This window comes from Hakea prostrata, chromosome 5 (genome assembly GCF_041222555.1).
Source record: "Hakea prostrata isolate BN-2017 chromosome 5, UWA_Hpros_2, whole genome shotgun sequence".
Taxonomy (NCBI): Eukaryota; Viridiplantae; Streptophyta; class Magnoliopsida; order Proteales; family Proteaceae; genus Hakea; species Hakea prostrata.
In genome coordinates this window covers 1,947,539-1,969,647 of record NC_142604.1, presented here as the reverse complement: position 1 = coordinate 1,969,647, position 22,109 = coordinate 1,947,539, and the positions used below count along the sequence as shown (strand labels likewise).

General features: G+C 36.4%; 1 protein-coding gene across 2 annotated transcripts; it reads left to right on the top strand.

Annotated features, from left to right (window-relative positions):
* Window positions 1-5,759: 5,759 nt before the first annotated feature.
* Window positions 5,760-22,070, top strand: LOC149014336 (uncharacterized). Of its 2 annotated transcripts, XM_089155567.1 has the most exons (8): window positions 5,760-5,968; window positions 7,281-9,536; window positions 9,630-9,684; window positions 10,264-10,412; window positions 13,054-13,140; window positions 14,330-14,458; window positions 20,558-20,656; window positions 20,939-22,069. In XM_089155567.1, the coding sequence occupies exons 1-7, from the start codon at window positions 5,900-5,902 to the stop codon at window positions 20,609-20,611; spliced, it is 2,799 nt and encodes a 932-aa protein (XP_089011693.1). In that variant the 5' UTR covers window positions 5,760-5,899; the 3' UTR covers window positions 20,612-20,656; window positions 20,939-22,069. The 2 variants fall into 2 exon arrangements, with proteins under 2 accessions (XP_089011693.1, XP_089011692.1); XM_089155566.1 differs by having other exon boundaries at window positions 20,558-22,070.
* Window positions 22,071-22,109: the final 39 nt, after the last annotated feature.

The following is a 22,109-nucleotide window of genomic DNA, read 5'->3' as shown; positions in this document are numbered from 1 at the left end:
AAATTCACGTTTTTAATGTAGAAATGTGAATCTCTATATTTCATGAATCTATAGATTTTTACAACCAAATGGGTATAATTCTCATGTTCATGATTCCAGAGATTTGAAATCTCTGGTTTCATGTAACCAAATATGCCATAAACTCATTAATTGATAAGGTTACTCTAATCTAATATGGGAACTCTTTGGTTTTACATCTAATCTGGGAACTCTTATGAAGTCATCAGCACTAAGAGATGCTGGTCATTACTGACGATGCAACCCTTTATCGGGTAAGATTTGTAGAGCTAGCCCACACCGTATATCAATATATCAAAATAGGAATTCGAATACAAATCAAGTGAATTTGTGCAAGTCAAATTAAAATGAATTCTGCAAAGGCTTGCAAATCCACACTAATGCATGCAGGTTGTGTTCTACTTAGATTGTTGGTGCTTGTAGACCATGGTGTTGTTTTCCTCAATTGTCCAAATTAGAAATTACAAGTAAAAGTCTTCAATTTTACAAAGTACCAAGGAAAAAAGATACATGATTCACCACACCCCTAAACTTGTAGGGATCCTCATCTCCACCCATCAAGGGGGTGCTGGATGAGAGTTGGAACATTCCCTTATGGCCTAATTGGTCATCTGAATCTAGGGATTTGAAATCCAATCCCTAGATTCATGAATTGGAGATTTATATATGTTTGGTTGTAAAACATTTATGGATTCATCAAATACATGGATTTCACTTTTTTGCCTGAAAACGTGAATTAAACCATTATTGAGTATTGGGTGAAGTCCATGGATTCCATTATAAGTATAAAATTGATAAAATTTGCGGATTCACGTAGAGTAACCCAACAGAACTCTATGAACTTCGATAGATTTGAGGCCAACCAAACATTTTATTTTTTGAATCATGAATCAATAGATTTGAAATCTCATTTCATTTCAAATCCATGTATTCATGTAACTAAACAGGCCCTTACGACTCTTACCTTCTTCATAATACGATCATATGGGTTCTGACGAATCTGACCTACCACGGAGGTGGTGGTCCAGTGGTCCCAAGTGTTTGGGTAGCCACTATGTCTTAGGTTTAAATCCCCCTACTCCTTTGTTTCTCACATTGAGTAGTTGTGTGCTCTTCGGCTCGGGCATGGATCTCTACCGACGTCTATAGGTTCTGACATTTCAAAACTAATAAGCAAACCAGTCGAAATTAACATTAGGAGGGATCAATTATTGATATTTTCAAAGACTACTGATGTGAAGTCATAGGAAACTTTCTGAATTTGGAAAAGAAAATTGGTAGCCGACACTTCCATGATCATTTTTAATTATCGAAAGCAACAAGTACTCAACAAATGAAGAGAACATCAACTAGAAATTTAGAAGGCACTTGATTTTGATTGGAGTATTATTAATTGCTTCTACCTGTCAAACACGTAACGGTTACCTTGTCCAAATTATTTATCACAACTTACAAGTATCAAATAATAGGTTTTCACGAAATTTATTTTACCATTTATTCTTGTATGATAAGTTTTCTTTTTGTATTAAAGTATGAGAGTCAGTTGTCTCATGCATTCTCTCTTTCAAGTTTTCAAGGAAACTTGTATAGAAGGTTTTGATTAAATTGAAGACCGAGCCATGCCATGATTTTTCAACTTGATCGAGATTTTTTTCAAAAGATGAAGATTCATCATAAATTTAAATCATTTATTTAATCAATTTATTTTTTATTAGCATAATAATTGATTTATGTTTTATTTAAAAAAAAAAAACCCAAAAAAAGTTCATGAAAAATTCTTAATCCTTGTATGTATTCACAAAGCCCCCATTTCCCCCCCCCCCCCTTATTCTCTTCACTTTCTTCTTCGTTTACAATACACAAGACTCACAACTTATTCGTCGTCAACCTTCACCTTTATTTGACGATTCAATACGTTTGTAAATTACATAGTTCATTTTTTTCATAAAGATGTCTTGAGTTGAAAAAACATGACAAACCTTAAGATCGGACGACTAATGATAAGACTCGTGGATTGATCCAACGATTGACAGTAAGAGGTAAACCCTATATAAATCAAAAGAGAACACAAAGAGAAGGTAACTAAATCGTTTCCCTCCATTCCATATTTCTGTTAAGCTCTGCAACTGGTTAGAGTTCTTTGGTGGTGCTCTTATTGACTTAACCATCGGAGGTGGCTTGCTGACAACAAAGTCGGCCCACATCTGATGTTTGTCCTGTAGGAACTCGAAGGACTCTGATGGTGGGACAATTTTTGGATGCATCATTTGGCATTGTCTATGGGAAACGATTCGAAAAGCCATGGTGGATACCAGATCAACACTTCAGAGGAATCAAAATCAGATTCACCCACCTCCTTTAGGTGGAAATCCCATTTCATAAGCAAGGAGTTGTAAAAGCATATGCAAAACAACATTTACTTTTAATTTTATGATGCTTTAAATCCATTCATAATGTTGAAGACTGCCTAATAATAATGGTGGCATCATCACCATTGCAGGATTGATCGATTAGTTAAACCAACGTTTTTTAGTGAAGAGGTCATGGGTTCAATTATACAGGATGATATATTATGTGATACTTCCATCCCATATATATAAAAATCATCTGTTATGGAAAAAAAATAATAATGGTGGCATCATCAAAACGGTGGACCAAGAGGTAATGGCACATTGCAAGTCTCAATTGAGTGCAATAGTCACTTAAATAATACAAAATTCATGGTTTACTGCAACTAGAAGAAACGTATATTCAATTTCAGAACCTTTAATCATACTATTGCACTTGGTTGATGGTAATGGACCAACAAGTCTATTTTCATATGAGGATATGCAAAAGGTAAATAACAACATAATAGAACATTGCAACAAAGACTCATCAATAGGGGCATAATTAGGATTCAAAATTGTGGGCCGAGGAATGAGATTTCGAATCACCTCCTCCTTGGAAAGCACTAATGTTTTGGTGTAGGCCCATGCAAGACCCACTGGGCTTTCACTTCTAAATTATTTTATCATATTAAGAAATAGGCCCACATTTATTATGTGGGGCCCACACTAAAAATAAATTATACATAACAAAATATAGGTAAATTAAAGTTACAAAAAAAAATGACACATGATTTCAACTGAAAAAGTTGGACACAAACCCTTTTTTTTTTTTTTTTTGGTAGAAGGTGCAAACCAATATATATATATATATATATATATATATAAAATCAAATAATCAAAATAGCAAAAAATAAAGAAATAAAGACTATGGAATCAAATAAAAAGAAAAAGAAAAAAAGAAAAGAAAGAGAAAGAATATCTAATTGAAGAGAAGGTTTTTTTTTTTAGCAAATTACACCGGCACCTCAAAATGGAAGTCTTAAAGCACTGCCACCCAACTTTATGTTTAAAAAATACAAAGACCCAAAATTGAATTTTTATTGAATTTATTTGTCCAATTTTAACATTGGAAATAGTTAAATCAGTGTTTATTTTGTTTCAATTTAAAAAATATCCTTATAATAAACACGAATATTTTCAGTGATAAATTAGACAAATATATCCAATGAAAATTTAATTTTGGAGTCTTTGTGTTTTTTAAACATAAAGTGTCAGTGCTTGAATGCCTCCATTTTGGGGTGCCAGTGCAATGTGCTCTTCTTTTTTTTCAAAACTTTCATAACCCACGTTTGGAGAGAAATAAGAGGATAAATAGGAAGAAATAACGAAAGAGGAGCGAAGAATTAGTTAAACTTCATGGCCCCCTCCAGCCCCAAAAGTCCACCTTTGCCCGTCAAAAAGTACTATAATACATTGGAATTATTTCATAGTAGAAAAGAGTCAAATATAATACATTATATACAAATGATTTTATATTGGGATAATTACTGTTGTCTCCCTGTAGTTTGATTTTATTACTAATAAAACCATGTTCTTTACAAAATTACTGTCGCCCGCTTCCTCATAACGGTGTTAAATAGCCGTTAAGTTTGAATATGTAATGTCTAATTTGCCCTTCATTAAAATAAATAAATCAAAAGACGATGCTACCCATTTATAAAAACAAGATTAAATGTTAATTTTACCCTAAATTTCATTTATTTTGAATTAAAGAAATGGGCAAAATCCAAATCCGATTTGGTTTCCCAACTCCATTAAACTTCATTTATTTTGAATTAAATAAATGGGCAAAATCCAAATATGATATGATTTCCCGCCTTCAATAAGCTTCAGTTATTTTGAATTAAAGAAATTGGCAAAATTCAAATCCAATTTGAGTTCCCACATTCACTAAACTTAATTTATTTTGAATTAAATAAATTAGCAAAATCCAAATCCAATTTGATTTCCCCACCTTCACTGAACTTCATTTATTTTGAAAATATTTTAGGTGATATTCAGTTTCCAATTTGAGTTGAATTTGATTTTCCTTCCTCTTCGATTTCTATTTGAATTTTATTTAATCATTCTTTCTTTATTTGGTGGTTTTCTTTTAGAATCAAATGGATTATAGTTACTTTTTTCTCCATTACTAATTAAAGGTACTACTGTAATTTGACAAAAGGGTAAATAAGTAAAGAGATGAGTATAAGGGTATTTTGGGGTTTTTGAAAAAATATAAAGATGTCACATCATCAATAAACTAATGGAACTTAAAAATAGGGGGCAATAATAATTGTAGACAAAATTAAAGGTTATATTAGTAATTTTAAAAAGTACAAGGGATACAGTATTAATAAAATCAAAGTACAGGGGCCAATAGTAACTATCCCTTTTATATTTTCTTGTTTTAAGCCATATTTTGTGGATTTAATGAGTTAAATGACAAATATATAAATTCTTATTTATCTTAGATATAGAGATTCAAAAAAAAAAATGGTCGCAAATTCATTTTTATTTATTTATTTATTTATTATGGAGACATGAAAACTCAAAATTTAATTGCAAAAAATAAGTTCGTTTTTGAGGTTGTGGACTTGTGGGTTGAGGCGTCTCTCATGAGGACGTAGTTAAGGTGCGTACAAGCTAAACCAGATGAATTTTAGCTAAAAAAAAGAAAAAAAAAAACTAAATCCCCTCTCGTTCTTATATTTTTGCTCTCGTACTTATTCAAGGCGGTTGTGTTAAAACATGTATTAAACACACAAAATACAATTGCTCGTGAATGACTTATTGTGACGAATTTTTAAAAATATACAACTTACTGTATAGACTGATTAACCACTGTACGTATCCATACCTGAACTATTGTTGTGTCCAAAATTATTAACTATGGTTTGATCATAAAATTCTATTTTTGATAAAAAAAAAAGAAAAAAAAGAAAAGAAAAGGTAAGAGCCGAAGATCCAGCCCAGATTGCAGAGTACAAAACCCAAAATCCAAAGCCCAAAATCCAAACCCAAAATCCAAGATCCATAAACCGAAACCCAAGATAAAAAAAACCGAAATCCACATTACTTTGGTTCGTTTTGCCCTCATTGGCTCATTCCCGGCTGCGTTTGTTCGCTGAAATAAAAGTGGGGTGAGAAAAAAATTATTGAAAAAAGTGTAGATTTGTTACTTTTCTCTTGATTCAAGGAAACTTGTCTGGTGTGGTGAAAAAATTAAAAAAAGTAAAAAGTGGGATCCACTACCATAACTTTTTCATAACACATTTCATTTCCTTTCCTTCATTCTCACGGTCTCATCCCACTACACATGGTCCACATGTTTTTTTTTAAACTAAGTTTGCAAACAAACGCACCCTTAACTGTTTGACCATTTCGGCCGTTAGAGCCAAAAACTCCAGTCCCCAAAACCCCGCTAAACCCCGCTAGGTTTTATGCTTTTGGCGCCGGCCGTGATTTGGTTACTGAGAGAGAGGGAGAGATTGATTTTCTAGGTTTTCGACATGGGAGCACTTGCTCCCATCTCCACATGGAGTCCTGAAGACGATCTTTTGTTAAAGAATGCGGTAGAGGTAATTTTACAATCCTATTATTTGTATTTTGATGAATTCTCACTGCTACAATCGGAAAAGTTTAATCGAAAGATACTACGATAAGTTTAGAGGTCAGGATTCTATTCCTTTTCGCTAGTCATACAATGCGATTTTCGCCGCCAATTCTCATAGCAGCGAGAAGTGCCGCTAAAACTTTCAATCTAGAGTAGCTAACTGCAGTGATTGGATATGCATGATGAATTGTTTGTGATGCTTCATTCAGTTGTTTGTTCTGGGTAATCTTCGTTGTTCTGTCGTTAATGAATTTAATTGACTTCTAAGGTGGTTCCCTTGTAAGGAGGGAGGTACAGTACGTAGTGAAAATTATAACTGGGCATCAAAGGATGAGTCGTTTCATTTTTTCATATTAAGGTCAAGTCTAGTGGAAGTGTACTGCCTTTGTGCCTGGGAGTTGCAATCCTTGCAAAGTAGGTAATATCTATTATTTTGTCTAGAAGGCTGTAGTGGATACAACCCAAGTTATCTACAGCAGTTGAGTAGGAAGGTCGACAGTTAGCATTCTTTATGTACTGATGAGTCAGCTTGAGCCTATCTTCTAAAACCGGAGGCCTAAATGAGGTCTGGGCATCTACCAGGTACACCACAATCTTTAGAACTGTTGACTCCCTAATCTTACAGAGACTGAATTTAAAGCAATGGTCACCATTGCAGGAACCCACTCTTGCATCATTACATATCTCAGATGAAATTGGGCAATGTATAAGAACATTGGTATGGAGAAGAAATCTTAGCTTTCAACTTGGAAGTTGGCATTTTGTTAGGTTTATTTGATCCATAGCCAAGCTGCTTCTTATCAGATGTTATTCAGTATGATGGTAGTTCCCTTATATATTTCTTTGGGCCCTCATTGCTTTTTGCAAACTGTGACTGTGATATGCTACCTATTCGGCTGATTAATTAGAATTTCAGCAATAAATTTTGAAGGGTTAACAAAAAAGCAAAAGGCTAGATGATTAATTGTAGTCTTTCTCTAATTTGGATTCCTCCCCACACACTCATTGCTTGAACTTTCCTATCTTCAATGTATTTCAGCTTAAACTGTTTGGGTTATAATGCAACATCTATTCTTTCCTTCTAGTGCTTTATTATTGCATTTCGAAAGGTGCTTAAAAAGAGAACCAAGCGGTTGCTATTTGTTTCTTCACATTTCTTTGCACAATAAGCATATGTCTGTGTAGTGGGTTTTGATGATCTTGGTTGCTGTAGTTTGTGAATTTTGTTGGCAACTTTGTTGCTTCTACTGATGCATTTCACTTTCTTCTATATGCAGGATGGTGCTTCTTTAGAATCACTTGCGAAAGGTGCAGTTAGATTTTCTCGTAGCTTCACTTTTCAAGAATTGGAGGATAGGTGGCATTCTCTTCTCTATAATCCGGATGTTTCACTAGAAGCTTCCTATCTCATGGTCAACATTTCATGTTCTGCTTTGAATCTTTCATCAAAACCTAACAGATCTGGCAATTCTAGAGGTAATGGATGTGCTTTCGGGAAGAGAAATGCTGGAAGTGTTCGTAGCCATTACTATGCCATGAAGAGGATTCGTAGGGAATATTCTAATACTATTGATGTATTTGTTGACGATTTTAATTGCACTGGTAATGAAGGTGGGATACAAGAGCATTTAACACATTATAGTGAGCCTGAAAGTCAAAATTTCATTTTTGGGAAGAATTTCTCAAATCATATTGGACTGCAGGAATCAGACTTGGACATTGCATGTCATGCTTTGCAAGAAACTGGAGGTTATGACCCAACTGTTGGTCACATTGAGGATCCTGTCCATGAATTTCATGCTGGACACTTGGATTCATTTGGAGATGGTCTTCCACATGAAATGATTGGTGAGGATTGCTTATATGGGTTTCCAGACGATGTTTCCCCTGTGTCAGTCAATGAGGTTACACAAACTGGCAGTGGACATGCATTTGAGCATGATGGTGATGTATATAAACATCTTCCTTTTCAACAGAACTTAGCTGTCTTTGGGAATTATGCTGGTGCTCATGAAGTGGGGCCACAGTTAGAACTGCCAGTGAGCAACATATTTGAGACAGATGATGTAGAAGCAAAACCATTGTCTTCCTTTGATTCCAGTAATGGCAACCCTGGGAATGTTTGCCCTGGTTTTGGAGGAAGTCAAGGCTTTAACTCCCCAGTTTCAGATTGTGGTGCTACATTTCACCAGTTAGGATACTCATCTCCACTAGCTGTGATGCCTTCCTGGGAACCAACTGATGGCATTTCTACGTCAACATTGCAAATTGAGACAAATCTTGGAGACAAAGATCTAGTCCTAGGAGATGCTTTCGCATGTGCTGGTCAGGGTGGCGCTGAGAGAATAGGTTCACCCAATTGTGAAATTGTTTACTCAGAAACCAAGTTGAAATCTGCTGATGGATTAGCTAATTCCACTGCTCCGCCAGAGGGTGATTTCATGTGTCTTTCCAGTTCTCTATTTAATGAACTTCTTTCGATGGAAATAGATGGAGATGAAGGTGTAGATGGAGATGTAAAAGACATAATGGGTAGTTCATGTCTTGATGGCCTTAACTCTATTTTGTTCAGTTCCCCTAGTGAAACTCATCAAGATGATGTCCCTGGTGCTTCTAAGTCTAAAGCATCAGTACCACACAATGCATGCTTGGTGGCAGCTAATGATCCATGTACTGAAGATTCCAGTGCTATTGGTTATGCATCATGCTTTGGTCAGGAGGGTGGGCACAAGGTTTGCAAAATAGAGAGCAATATCTTGGTGAAGTCTGCATCAGCACCAAATCCCCATTCCCCTGAATGCATTAATGGGGTTATTTGCTGCATGTTGAACACAGAAGACCCTGAAATTCCAGACAATGATAACATTTTTCCATCCACTGAGACACTTCCATGTTCCTTATCCCCCTTTACACCACATGGTTATGGGGAATCTTGTAGCATGGAAGCCTCAGTTCCGCTGGACACTCGGGATGCTCAAACTATTGGTGAACAAGGATTCCACGTTGGGAAGGGAGAAGAAGAGACCCCTGCACAGAGACTTCTGGCACCCAGGATGATAAGATCACAAATACTTGCAGAAATGGGTCCAAACCATGCTGTTGATGGTTGTGTGGTCAAATCTGAGTTACTTGAGATTGACTCTCCTGATGTGGTATCCAATCACAGGATTGCTGCCACTGGGGAGTTGTATCAATGCAGACACATTCCTGTAACTCCAAACTTTGTCCCAGATGAATCAGTGAAGAATTCAGCTATAAAAAGTGAATTGGGGGAAAAACATGATTTTACTAGTTCTGTTGACCCTCTATTAGAAAAATCAGGCCGTGTTCCTGATCATGGAGGAAGCTGTCCACAGAATATTCTTGGTGTTAGTAAACAAGCAGATATGCTGGTCACAACTTTACATGCAGAACTGGAGTCCACAGAAATGGCCTTCCAAGAACCTGGATTAGACCCTTTAACTGCAGAACATGAAGATCAACTTTCTGGAAGTGATAGTGATATACCTTATTTTTCGGACGTTGAAGCAATGGTAAAGAATAAGATACTAATATTTTATTTTTTTTAATCTATTCCTCCTTTCTTTGCTGCTTGTTTCTACATCTGACTTAGTGTTCACTTGCAGATACTTGAGATGGATTTGGGTCTAGATGATCAAGATTCACATTTAAGCAGGGAAGGTAATTTGCCGAAAGTTAGCTTGTATGTTTTAAATAATCAATCTATTTCTGTCTTTATTTCTTCTTGCAGCAGTTCAATAAGGGTTGAGTAAAACCAATTTAATCAATACATAATATAGGATATTCTTATCATGGGTTGTTGAGACATTTTAACTTCACTTGTATGATGCTTCTCAACTAATCCTCAGCATCTTCTGATCGAACTAGAGCAAGGAGTGCTACATGGTAAAAATTTGTGTTTCCCTAGATTTTCCATTTCTTCAATCCAATTTCATTTGTGTAAGGGATCATGCTCAATTTAATCAGTATATAATATATGATATTCTAATCATGGATTGTTGAGGCGTGTTAACTTCACTTGCATGATACTTCTCAACTAATCCTTTGCATCTTCTGATTGAGCTAGAGCCAAGGAACGCTACATGGTAGAAATTTATTTTTCCCAACTTTTCCGTTTCTTCTATCCAATTTCATTTGTGCAAGGGATCATGCTCGGTTCTGCATCAGGATCAGTTTTGTCAGTGCTGTTGTAATGCACAGTTTCTTTATATTGAATTGTTTGTCCTTTTCTGTCTCCAGCATTAAGGTATCAAAATAAGGATACTAAGAGGACAATCATCAGGTTGGAACAGGTGGTCAAGTCTTATATGCAAAGAGCCATGGCTTCTCATAGAGCATTTGCCATTTTCTATGGCCGCCATTTGAAGCATTATATTAAGAAATCTGAGGTACAGTTCCATTTCCAAGCAAAAAATTTGGTCTATTGGATCCCCTTTTCCTCACTGCTTTTCACATCTTAATTGTCACAGGTTTTGATGTGCTTTTATTATACTTCGGATGGTACTTTGTGCTGCACCATATGTGTTTATTTCACAGCTGCATTTTCCTTGCTTGCATCTTCTCTAGTCTGCTAAGTGTTGTTCACAATAGAGTTTAAAGGTTGCATAAAACAAAAAAGCAAGAATAGGGACTAGAGTAGGAGGTTGGAGGAGGAGAGAAAGAACGATAGAATGTTGCATACTTGCATGTTGGAGAGATCACTCTTCCCCACTTATATTAGTTCGCTAATAAGTTAAGGGAATTACGTATACCTCCCTGGGGAGGTAAAATGTAAAAAGAGAAATTACAATACAAGGAAACTCGTCATCAAACAAGTTCTTAAAGTACCCTTCCTGAACTTAACAGTGTCATATTCCATATGTGCATGTGTGGTGTCATTCCATGAATTGCCATTTCCTAAGGCTGTAAATCATAAAAAAGACGATGAAGAAGAAGAAAGATGGCTGTAACTTTATCTAGTGAAGTTGAGCTGAGATTTTATACGGCTGTGAATTCAGCCTGCCTTTAGTTCTGTCGAGCATCTTCACAGCTCACCACAAGGCTTTTCTTCCATGTATTTGGTAAGCCAGCAATTTCCCTTCCCTCTTTCCATCTCACCTTTTTATTTTATTTTTCTTGACTTTTCAGATTCCCTTAGACAGCAAAATTTCAAAGTTAGATCTATGCCCATCTGTCCATTGGAATTGACTCATGTTTGGAGGAACCTTTCTGCCATGTTTGGTCTACATTCCTTCGAAGTTACAGCTCAATTCAAGTCCTCTAGCCCTAGTAACCATGGAAGTCCTACTAGGATTGAAACTCCTCCCAAATTTAGGATTCTCAAACCAGCCATTGGATTTAGCCAATTTTCACACTGTATCCTCTTTATGACCTGCATGCCAATCCCTTATTTAAATCCAAGCATTGGAAATACCCCTAATACCCCCATACAGCCTAGTGCACAAATCTGGTTTTGGGTTGATTCATTGAAGATTTTGGAAGAAAAGCTTTGTGGTGAGCTGTGATGATGTGGACAGAACTAGAGCTAAAGGCAGGCTGAATCCACAGCCGTATAGGAATCGCAGCTTGATTTCACTAGAGTCCCTTTCACTCGAGCACCTGGAGATATCTTACCACTGCTGAACCATGTTCTTCTCCCAGAGCAATAGACATATAGGCTGCCTTAGCTGATTTTATTAATATTCTGTTAAGCTATTACATGCAATGGGTGGCTATTTATAACCTTAACAACTATTAGTTTTTAATAAAATAGGAATCCTTGTTGTTCTCTAACAGCTCAACTAAATTTTAAAACAAACTCTTATTGGACTTGGGTTTTATAGCCCAACCCCCAAGGAATCAGGACTGTCCAGTCTCCATGAACTATAATAAGAACTAATTAAATAACATGCATAAAATCTAATAAGGACTAGACAAATATTAGAAACTAAGTCTAGGGAATTTTCGTACTCAATCCATGTGCCCATGCTATAGGTCTATTAGGTTGGCGGATTCCAAAGGAAACACGTCTAATGAAGACTCGACACCTGTATGACCCGATCCTAGACCTATCCTTAGGAAAAAGAACCTAATTCAGGGCTGGATCTACATCGCATACCCTCTTCCCCACCCTTCAGTTGCTACACCTGTTGATGTAGTTTTAGACTTGTAGGAGACTTACTAGATACCAATAAACCATGATCTGATCTGAACTGATAGTTCAAATAGGTCAAAACTGGGTTTTAGGTCAAAGTTAGGGTTAGGGATTGATGCGTTGATCATGCCAAGTTGTGGTTGGGGACTTGATCGTTAAGGTTTCTTGATGTTTGGACGAGTCTAGGATATCTAACCAGAATTGGCCAAAGGTTTAGTGTTTGGTTTCTAGGTTTTTCTAAAATGGATTCAAGGGACAATCCAGCGTTTGTGATGGGATATTTTGTGGGACATGTTGATGGAGTTTCCTGGTGGTAATTCAGTCTTTCATGAGGTTTGGATGGTTGGATTGGTCTCTGCAGGTTTGGGTCTTGGTCCAGATTTGGTTGGGATGGATCAAACTCACTGTTGTTGCAGTTTGTCTGAGTGATAATCTTGAATGGAAATCAGATCTTGGTCAAGAACTTGAAGGAGTTGAACTAGAAACACCTAAGCTTCACACTGCAAGGTGTTGATTGGATAAAAAACTAGTCTCACCAATTTTGGTCAAACACATGATGAACCATCAGCAATGAAGAAGAAGTTGCAGAGCAGCTAATCCAGTGGTCGATTTCAAACAGGGAAAACAAGCAGGAGGTTAATTGCAGGATTAAGTGATTAACACAATAGATGAACAAACTGAATATAACAGAAACCCTTGGTGCCACCCCCCCTCCTCTTTTCTTTGGGGGTGTTTATATAAGAGTTGAGCACATAAAAAGGGGCCATGTGTGTGGGTTACTCAAAGGGTCATATTATAGTGGGTGGGTTAGCTTGAAAATAAATGTGACATTGAAATCATTCATGTTGAAATTTTAATGTTTGTGATTACTCATTCCCCTGTTTTTCATAATGTAGGTGATACTTGGGAGAGCAACAAATGATTTGAATGTTGACATTGACTTAGGAAGAGAAGGGCGTGCTAATAAAATATCCCGGCGGCAGGTGACATTTGTTTTGATTGCTTTAAGTTGGTTTGTTGACAGACTTTAAGGATAACAATATTTAGCGGAATATGAAAAAAGAAGCAAATTATGATTTGTTGTTAATCTGATGTCTGATAGAATAGTAGACTGTGACTAGTGTCTTAATTCGTAATTATTTGGAAAACATTTTGTTTAATGATTCATGGATAAAACCAAAAGGTAATGCATATATTTGGATTCTTTGTCAGTAATTCTACCCCATATTTCATCTATCAGTTCGTGTGTTATGTGTGTGTGTGTGTATATATAATGAGTTCTTAGGCTTTGGACAGAGAAATCAAGAAACTCTTGCAAAGCTAATATAAAACTGAAAAGAGAATTCAAGAAGGAAGAGTGAGATGGCAAAGTGATGCCATGTGGATTTGCTATGGCTGGCGACCATAGCCAGAGGTAACGTAGGAGATCATCAGAAATTTCTGATAAACATGACTACTAAGGGCAAGAAGGTAAGAGGTCACATGAGAAAAAGGTTTTTTTTTAGGGATTATGAATTTATACAGAGTGATTTAACGGAAAATACTAACCGAGTGGACTATTTTGCAAATTCATTGGAAACATTTGAGGGTCTTTGCTGATTTTGCATACTTGTGGGGGTGTGGCTGTCTATGCTTTATACCATAAGTTTTTGGGATGGTGTTTTGAGCCCTTTTCTTTAGATTTAGAAAATATTGTAGGGAAAATGAATCTATTTGATGAGCTTAATTACCATGTGTGATTAGATTAGTTAGGGTAGACAGTTATCTAAACTGCCGATGTGGTGGAAGAACTAATAGGGGTCCTGAAAAAAATCGTATGGGACCCATCAGAGTATGTGGTAAAAAATGATAAAAATAAGTTTGTTATGGAAACTGCATATTGACGTCTTGGAGTTTTTTTCCCCCCTTTAGTTATAAATCATGACTTCAAAGTTTTCCATTTTCATTTTAAAATTAATTTGGCTCCCCTTTATTTATACTTGTAAAGTCAGAGCATTCAGCCATTCATTTAAAACTTGTACAACGTTTGCACCATTTCCCATTATTGCTGCTGCTTTTTCCGTGGAACTAAATTCATACACAATATTATACCCAGCTTTCTTGACTTCCTTTACATACTTTGGTTGTGTTTGAGATGTGCCGTAATTGTTTCTTTGTGGTCCATATATGCAGGCAATGATCAAAATGGATCAAGACGGATCATTCTATCTCAAAAATCTTAGCAAGTATCCAATATATGTCAATAGCAAGGAGGTAGCAATTGGACAGCGTCTGAGTCTTAATTCATGTTGTTTGATTGAGGTATGTATTTCTTGATACATGAAAGACTGATATGTTCTTGAATCTTATGTTCTTGAATCTTGATTCTTTGTCTATAAATCATAAATGTTATCCAGGCTGGATGGATGTTATTTAGCAGCACTTGATGCCCTATTTCCCCTCTACCGTGCTTCTTTTATTATCTCAACATCAAAAGTTTTCAGTCATCAAACTTTACTGCATGAGTCACCTTTCAGGTTCCATTAACATTTTCTTGGGTAAATCGTAGTGCCTGAGCGGCAAGATACACTTCGAGGCACAAAATACCAATTTTCTGGATTGTACATTTCTTTAATGAGCTGTTGCTCTAAAATGTTTCAGGCTGCACCTTAGGTCTCCATCGTGTAGAAGCTTGCAGGCCCCATCTGTGTCGAATATGAAAAAGAAATGGTCGAAATTTCGACCATTTCGGAGGAAAAACAAGTTGGAATGTTAATAGGGAAGAATCCTTAGGTTTCTATTCTGTGTCATTACAGAGTGCTTTTAGTCCATTGCCTTGGGCTATCAACTGATCCCATGACCTTGATGAACCCAAGAGGAAATTAGGGAGGGGAAGAATAAGCTTGACTTGATTCCGGAGTAGACTATCTGGATCTCAATTGAAGTTTGGTGTTGATTTGAGTCAGATTGTTGTGCCTTGTCTCCGTCAAGTCCTGTCATCTCCGTGATTGAAAGACCCTAAATCCTTGGCTAAGAAGTGCAATCTTTTGATCCGGTCATATAATTATTTGATCTGACCTCTATTGAAGAATTAAACTCTATGTGACACCAAATGTCAAACTATAAAGCATTTGTTCGCTGGATGATTGCAGAGTTAAAATTAGCACAGAACTGGTCACCTGACACATGCCTAGGAACCGATACAATGGCACTAAGATTTTGCTTACCTGGTTGGTACCAGCTTGAGAAGTGTTGATAGAATCTGGAACAGCCTCGACAATTGCTTAAACATTCAGTTCTTATTTATATATATGGTATACTCTTTGGACTTTGTTAGTAGCATCCAAGCTTCGACTGAGGGCCTTAAAAAGGTGGCAGCCTATATGGGATGGTCAATTTGGTCATTGATTTTGTTGTTTTCTCTCCAATGTACCTTATTAATCCGTGGTTATGCCTTCCTCAGCTTACTCCAACAATGCCTTGGCCAAACCATAGAACAAAATTCCATCGAAACTTGCGAAATTTGCACCGAAATTTACCCATTTTGGAAAATGCGAAACGAAACTCATGGGGACTGAAAAAAAGTCTTCAGTTTCGATCGAAATTGTCGAAATTTTGTCGAAACTCGAAACCTGTCGAAACTTGGTTCAACCCAGTTGGACCAGCTGGTTCATGAGGAAAAAAATTCTAAAATTTCGTGGGAAACTTGGAAAATCGTGGAAACTTGGGAAATTTCATGGAAACCTGGGAAATTTTGTGGAAACTTGGGACTTTTTCCTGTAAATTTTGTAGTTTTCCCAAATTTTGAATTTTTTGGTTTATTTCATGTTTCCCCAAATACCCATGACAAATACCCCCTCCATCAGGACTTCCCTATCCAAAGTGCGTATTCCCTCAGGTTGGTTATCTTAAGCATATTGATGACTAGACTCATAAAGTTACAGTTGTCGATTAACTTGACAACCATAGGCATAAAATGTCATGGGATGTCTATGTTCGTTTGTTGGAGGAGATGATGTTACAGGCATAGTACTACTCAGCTCACAGGATGAATCCACTCTTGGCACTCTGTCTGTGAAATTTAAAAGTAACCGCAAGCGCACGGTATCGTGTAGCTAACGGGTCGATCTCAAGGAGATATGCCACTTATAATTCAACTTCTTAATAGTAATGCGAGAGTGGAATGATTCAATTTTTGTTAACTAATTCACTAAACTAAACAATCCTAATCTATACGTCTAATGCAATCGAATTGAAACGAAAAATAAATTAAACACAATCAATGCATAAATAAAAGACAGGAAAAAAAAATGTGAACAATAAAAATAAAAAGGAAAAAAATAAAACCAGTTAGTATGTTAAAGCAGTCAGTAAAATTTAGTTCATAGTTAAAATGCAGATGCAACACCACCCGTCACCAGAAGCAGAGGCACGACTGTAGGCTTGCTCCGGTTATGTGGTCCGAGATTATGAATGAATAGACAGAAAGTAAATAACAAAGCAATAAAAGGAAAAGGAAGCCTTAACCAAAGAGAGGCACGACTGTAGGCATCTCTGATCAAGGATCCAGGGGAAGGGAGAACAATAAATAATGCTGAAAGTAAATCCTAAATTAAGAATATAGAGGGGTAGATAGAAGCGGGAATGGAGGGAGGAGAGAAGATTAATAAAGAAGGTTACTTACTTGCGAATTGAACAAACGATTCGAATCTCAACCAACCCTAACAACCAGATCTAGATCTAGAATGATCTAAATCTGCAATTGCTAGACCCAGAGAAAAACGAATCTAAAAAAATTGAATCTTGAACTTGAAGCTTGAACTTGAATTGCATTACATAAAAAGATTAAACCTAAACATTGAATCTAGAAATTTAAATCTCACTAATGCAAGCAAAGAAAACTAGAGAAAGCCTAAATAAACTGAAGAGAGAAGAAAGAATGTTACTACTAAGCTCTAAGACACCTTTTCTTTTGATGGAGTATGCTCTCCTTTTATAGAGTTTACATGAGATATGAAGCACGGCTGAATTTGAATAAAACTCAGGGTTTCTATCTGACTCAACCAATTAGGCTTTTGACGTAGTAATCGCGCCGACTTAGAGAGATCAGATGCTAATTCCACCGTTGGATTTGAGGTTTAAGTAGTCGTGAAGCTCTGCTCCAAAAATCAGCACGATCGGACATCGGATGACCGTTCGATGAAGGGTTTGATCGAAACTGGACAGAGGCATTCAAAAACGGGATTTTTCCTCTTTTTCTTTTTGAATATAATTCTTTTTCCTCTTTTTCTTTCTTTAATTAAATCCAAGATAAGAGATAAGATATTGAGGTATGCAAGGACTCTTTTCCATTTGGACTCTCTCAATAATATCTCTGTAGATTTGATTTAAAATCTCAGCCGTAGATCAAATTTGCCTTCTTTATCTCTTCAGTATTTTGGAGTTGGCCCATAATCACACATCTCTAGCCCATCATACTCCAGATCAGGCCCATTTTCGCATTTGAGAATTTGAATGGACTTCTTGACATGTAAAATAGCATGATTCAAGCCCAAAACTCCAAATATTTGCTTAAATCTTGAAAAGTCCTAAAATCTGCAAAAACAACATAAAACCCAAGGTAACTCCATTCTAAGTGTATAAAATGCATGCTTTATGCCCTAAGATTTCACACATAAGTGTGTTCATCACACTCCTCTTAACACTAAGTTATATTTTCCTTTTATTGTGAACTATTTTGAAGTTAGAAATTATATATTGAATGTTATGTGTTTAAGTAGTTAAGTTTATAATGTACTTTTTGGACAACTCTACATTGATGTTACGTACATTGAATGACATATCTACATTGATTTTTTTCCCGCAAAATACAACAAATGTATTCTTTATACTCTAATTAGCTTAAATATAGGATCCCACCCCAAAATACTCTCTAAAACCTGTCGAAACTTGATGTTGAAACTTGTACGAAAAAGTCTCCGGTTTCCTCGAAATTTCCCAAGTTTCCACCTAAGTTTCCCATTTTCACCCGGTCGAAACTTGAGTTTCCCTCGAATTTTTACCATGGCCATAGAACAAAATTCCATCGAAACTTGCGAAATTTTCACCGAAAGTTCCCATTTTGGAAAATGCAAAACGAAACTCTTGAGGGACGAAAAAAAGTCCTTAGTTTCGATCGAAACTGTCGAAACCTCGAAACTTGTCGAAACTTGGTTCAACCCAGTTGGACCAGCTGGTTCATGAGGAAAAAAAATTCCCAAATTTCGTGGAAACATAGGAAATTTCGTGGAAACTTGGGACTTTTTACTGTAAATTTTGTAGCTTTCCCAAATTTTCAATTTTTTTGTTATTTCATGTTTCCCCAAATACCCACGACAAATACCCCCTCCATCAGGACTTCCCTATCCAAAGTGCGTATTCCCTCAGGTTGGTTATCTTAAGCATATTGATGAACAGACTCATAAAGTTACAGTTGTCGATTAACTTGACAACCATAGGCATAAAATGTCATAGGATATCTATGTTCATTGGTTGGACGAGAGGATGTTACAGGCATAGTACTACTTAGCTCACAGGATGAATCCACTCTTGGCACTCCTCTTAACACTAAGTTGTATTTTCCTTTTATTGTCAACTATTTTGAAGTTAGAAATTATATGTTGAATGTTATGTGCTTAAGTAGTTAAGTTTATAATGTACTTTTTGGACAACTCTACATTGATGTTATGTACATTGAATGACATATCTACATTGATTTTTTTAGCAAAATACAACAAATGTATTCTTTATACTCTAATTAGCTTAAATACAGGATCCCACCCCAAAATACTCTCTAAAACCTATCAAAACTTGATGTCGAAACTTGTACGGAAAAGTCCTCGGTTTTCTCGAAATTTCCTAAATTTCCACCTAAGTTTCCCATTTTCACCCGGTCGAAACTTGAGTTTCCCTCGATTTTTTTTACCATGGTGGTTGCAGTAATTTCTGTCCCATCAAAAGCTTCTGCTCTGATATCTCCATTTTTTGCTCGGAATCCATTTTAGGGTTTCGTGCAATTTTGATCTGAGCCAATTTAGAATTGATGTTGAGGCTAATCCTGTGTCTGACTGGTTTATAAACCTTGATCTTAATGGATGCTATTAATGTGTTGGTATTGAATAACATTCTTAAACTGGTTAAAACAGTCCATGATAGGACTGCAGCATACTCTGCTTTTTTCCCTGGTGCACTGTATCATCTCCAGGAATTGTAAAATTAGAATTAATTTCCTGTAATCTCAACTTTTTGGGACTTGTGCGAGAGAGGTGTCGTTCTCTGAGCTGCGACCTGGTGATGTAATCCAAGCAAGGGAGAGATGAATTCTACTGCTGTGGATGATTAGCAGCAACTTTTAGGTTTTTAGGGTTTGTGGCAATAGGGAATTAAGGTTTTAGGCTTGTGGCCAGGGTTTAGGGTGTTTAGAAATGTCTAGGGTTGAAAGGGAATGAAGGAGAGCCGCTGTCTAGGTGTTTTCTAATTGAATCTGTCTTTTATTTAATATCTTTCAATCTTTGCTGTTCTTGAATTTCTTATGGTGCACAGGGTTTAGGGATTAATTCTAGGGTTTCAACGGGTGGGATGGGGCTGCTGTTCACAACCGAAGGGTATGGAGGTGTAGGGAAGGGTATCCTAAAGAGAATTAGGCCTTAGAAGAAAGGAATGGGGTTTCTTGAAATTACAGCAATAAGAAAATTCCAGAATATTGCCACAGTGCTTGGGGAAGAAGAAAGAGCTAGGGGAGGGATTAGGGCTGGGCTTGGGGCTGGGAATTGGGCACGCACGAAGATTGATTTTTGCTGCTGTTGCCGGACAAGAATCAATCAGGAAAATGACCACCCTATGCTGCAGCAGGTTTTCTGTCCTTGGAAACCCTACTCCAACCTTATTCAAACCTCCTTGGCTAGATATTCTCAGCAGATTTTATTGATTAAAAACTGATCTGTTACCTCTTTGGGCCTTGAATTTGTAGTCAACAGTAAAGGCTCCAAGTGGAACTCGATACTAGGGAGTTCTACTCTAGAAAGACCTAGAACTTAGACTTGGAACTAAAAACTCCTAATTGCAAATTACAATCTGAAATTAATAATAGAAGACTACTAATAGCTTGACTAGGGCTCTTTTAATTAGAAAAAATTCATCTAAATAAGACTAAATGAGGAGAAATTTAAGAAAAAGACCAAAATACCTGTAGGGGTTGTGCAAAAACATGGCGACGGCTACGGTTTCTTGCGGCTTCTGCTGGGGGGGGGGTCTTTGGAGTTAAACATCACCTGGAGCTCTTTTTTTACCTTGTTGCTGCTGTCATATTGCTTGTTTTGTAGCATTGCTTTAGAAGAATGCAGTTCACTCAAATCTAATTGATAGCAAATATTGAATTTGCAGATACGAGGCATGAGATTCATGTTTGAGAAGTTTCAGCATTCTTCAAGGTCGTAACTAGTCAAATTTTCCGGAAACAAGTGCCAAGAAAGACAGAAAACGGTATGAACATTTCTTTCACAAGTTTGTTTTATGCTTGTGATAATTGGTGGTGGTTTTCTTTTTCTTTTTTTGGCCTCCACTTCTTGGACCGTTAGGTCGTCCATGATTGGTCTGTTGCACAGAAGCTTTCTTCAAGGGGGGGGGGGGAATATTCATAAAGAAATATTCTTTTTCTTTTTGGTAGAAATTCGGAAACAAATATTAGTCATAGCAATTCAATTTCAGTTTTTTTTTTACATAATGGGTTTATAGATTGAATACTTGTGCTTGTAACTAAACTAGTTCATGAAGGTGATAATTGCCAAGATCGTGGAGCTTGATCTGGAAATGTAGTTGGAAGTATGTGACTGACCTCATACAGAGAAAGAGGCTGGTCGTTAAGATCAGTTTTCAACAGAAAAATGTGGGAATAAGAAAGTAGGAAGACTCAGAAAAAAAATAATGCTGGTCTGTTTATTTTCCTGGTTCAACCATGACAAGTTATTCAAATGGACCAAGGACCCCTTTCAGGCTGGCTGTTTCACTCACAAGTTTCCAGCTTGAAGTCTTCATGAATGAAACTGAAACATGATACTGTAAATGGACAGCTTCATCTAATGGGGGTTTTTTCTCTTGGGTCTGAACTGTAAACCTGGGCAAGTTCATTGGTTTCTGTATCAGCAAAAAGAAAGATTCAATTGGTCTCAGAAGATGGAGAAAGGATGTTTCGAGCTCTAAATTGGGCAGCACTGCATCTTTCAGGAAGATGGGTGTTCGGGGCTTGGAGAATCGAAATCAAATTGGCTGGATTTAACGGACCCAAATCTACTGAGGTTGAGCCGGTTCATCCACCGATCCCTGTACTAAAACAAGGGTTGGTTGGGGCATAAAAACACCGATTCCATGCCCTGTCGTGTCTGGAATTTGGATCCAGATGTATGTTATTTACGAGGTGATATTTGAGACGACAATGACTCACCTGAACTCTTTCATTTTTCTTCTTCTTTTTAAATGATTTAAATTGGAAATTCTGCACATTTACAAATTTTACCCTCACTTGATAAATTTATTTGAAATCTTCAATAATATTTGTAATTTTTTTTTTATGAGTCCTTTTTGGTTTTATTGAAAATATGACGCACCCCTTCCAAAATTAAAATCTTGTAAACCCATCACATTTCACACTTTTGGTAAAAGTATTTAGTTAACTGGTTAATAATTTGTTAATGACTATATTGACAATAGAGTGATAAAATGATCATTTATGAGTTTTTCTTAATTGGAGGAATTTTTCGTCATTTAATCTAGGGTAATAGGGAGACATTAAAAATACTATTTAGAATTTTAAAATGAATATTTAAAATATTATTTGAGACTTTATAAGAAATTATTAAATGTGAGTAAAACGGTAAAATCATATTTATGGTTTAAAAAAAGCTGACAGTTTGAAGTAGTGTGGAGGGAAATTTTGTAA

What these genes read in the sequence shown, in the direction of transcription:
- LOC149014336 (XM_089155566.1), top strand. Translation starts at nt 5,900, where the DNA reads ATGGGAGCACTTGCTCCCATCTCCACATGGAGTCCTGAAGACGATCTT. An exon ending in TTCACATTTAAGCAGGGAAG is followed by an intron (nt 9,685 to 10,263) that starts GTAATTTGCCGA and finishes TTCTGTCTCCAG; the next exon opens with CATTAAGGTATCAAAATAAG. An exon ending in ATAAAATATCCCGGCGGCAG is followed by an intron (nt 13,141 to 14,329) that starts GTGACATTTGTT and finishes CCATATATGCAG; the next exon opens with GCAATGATCAAAATGGATCA.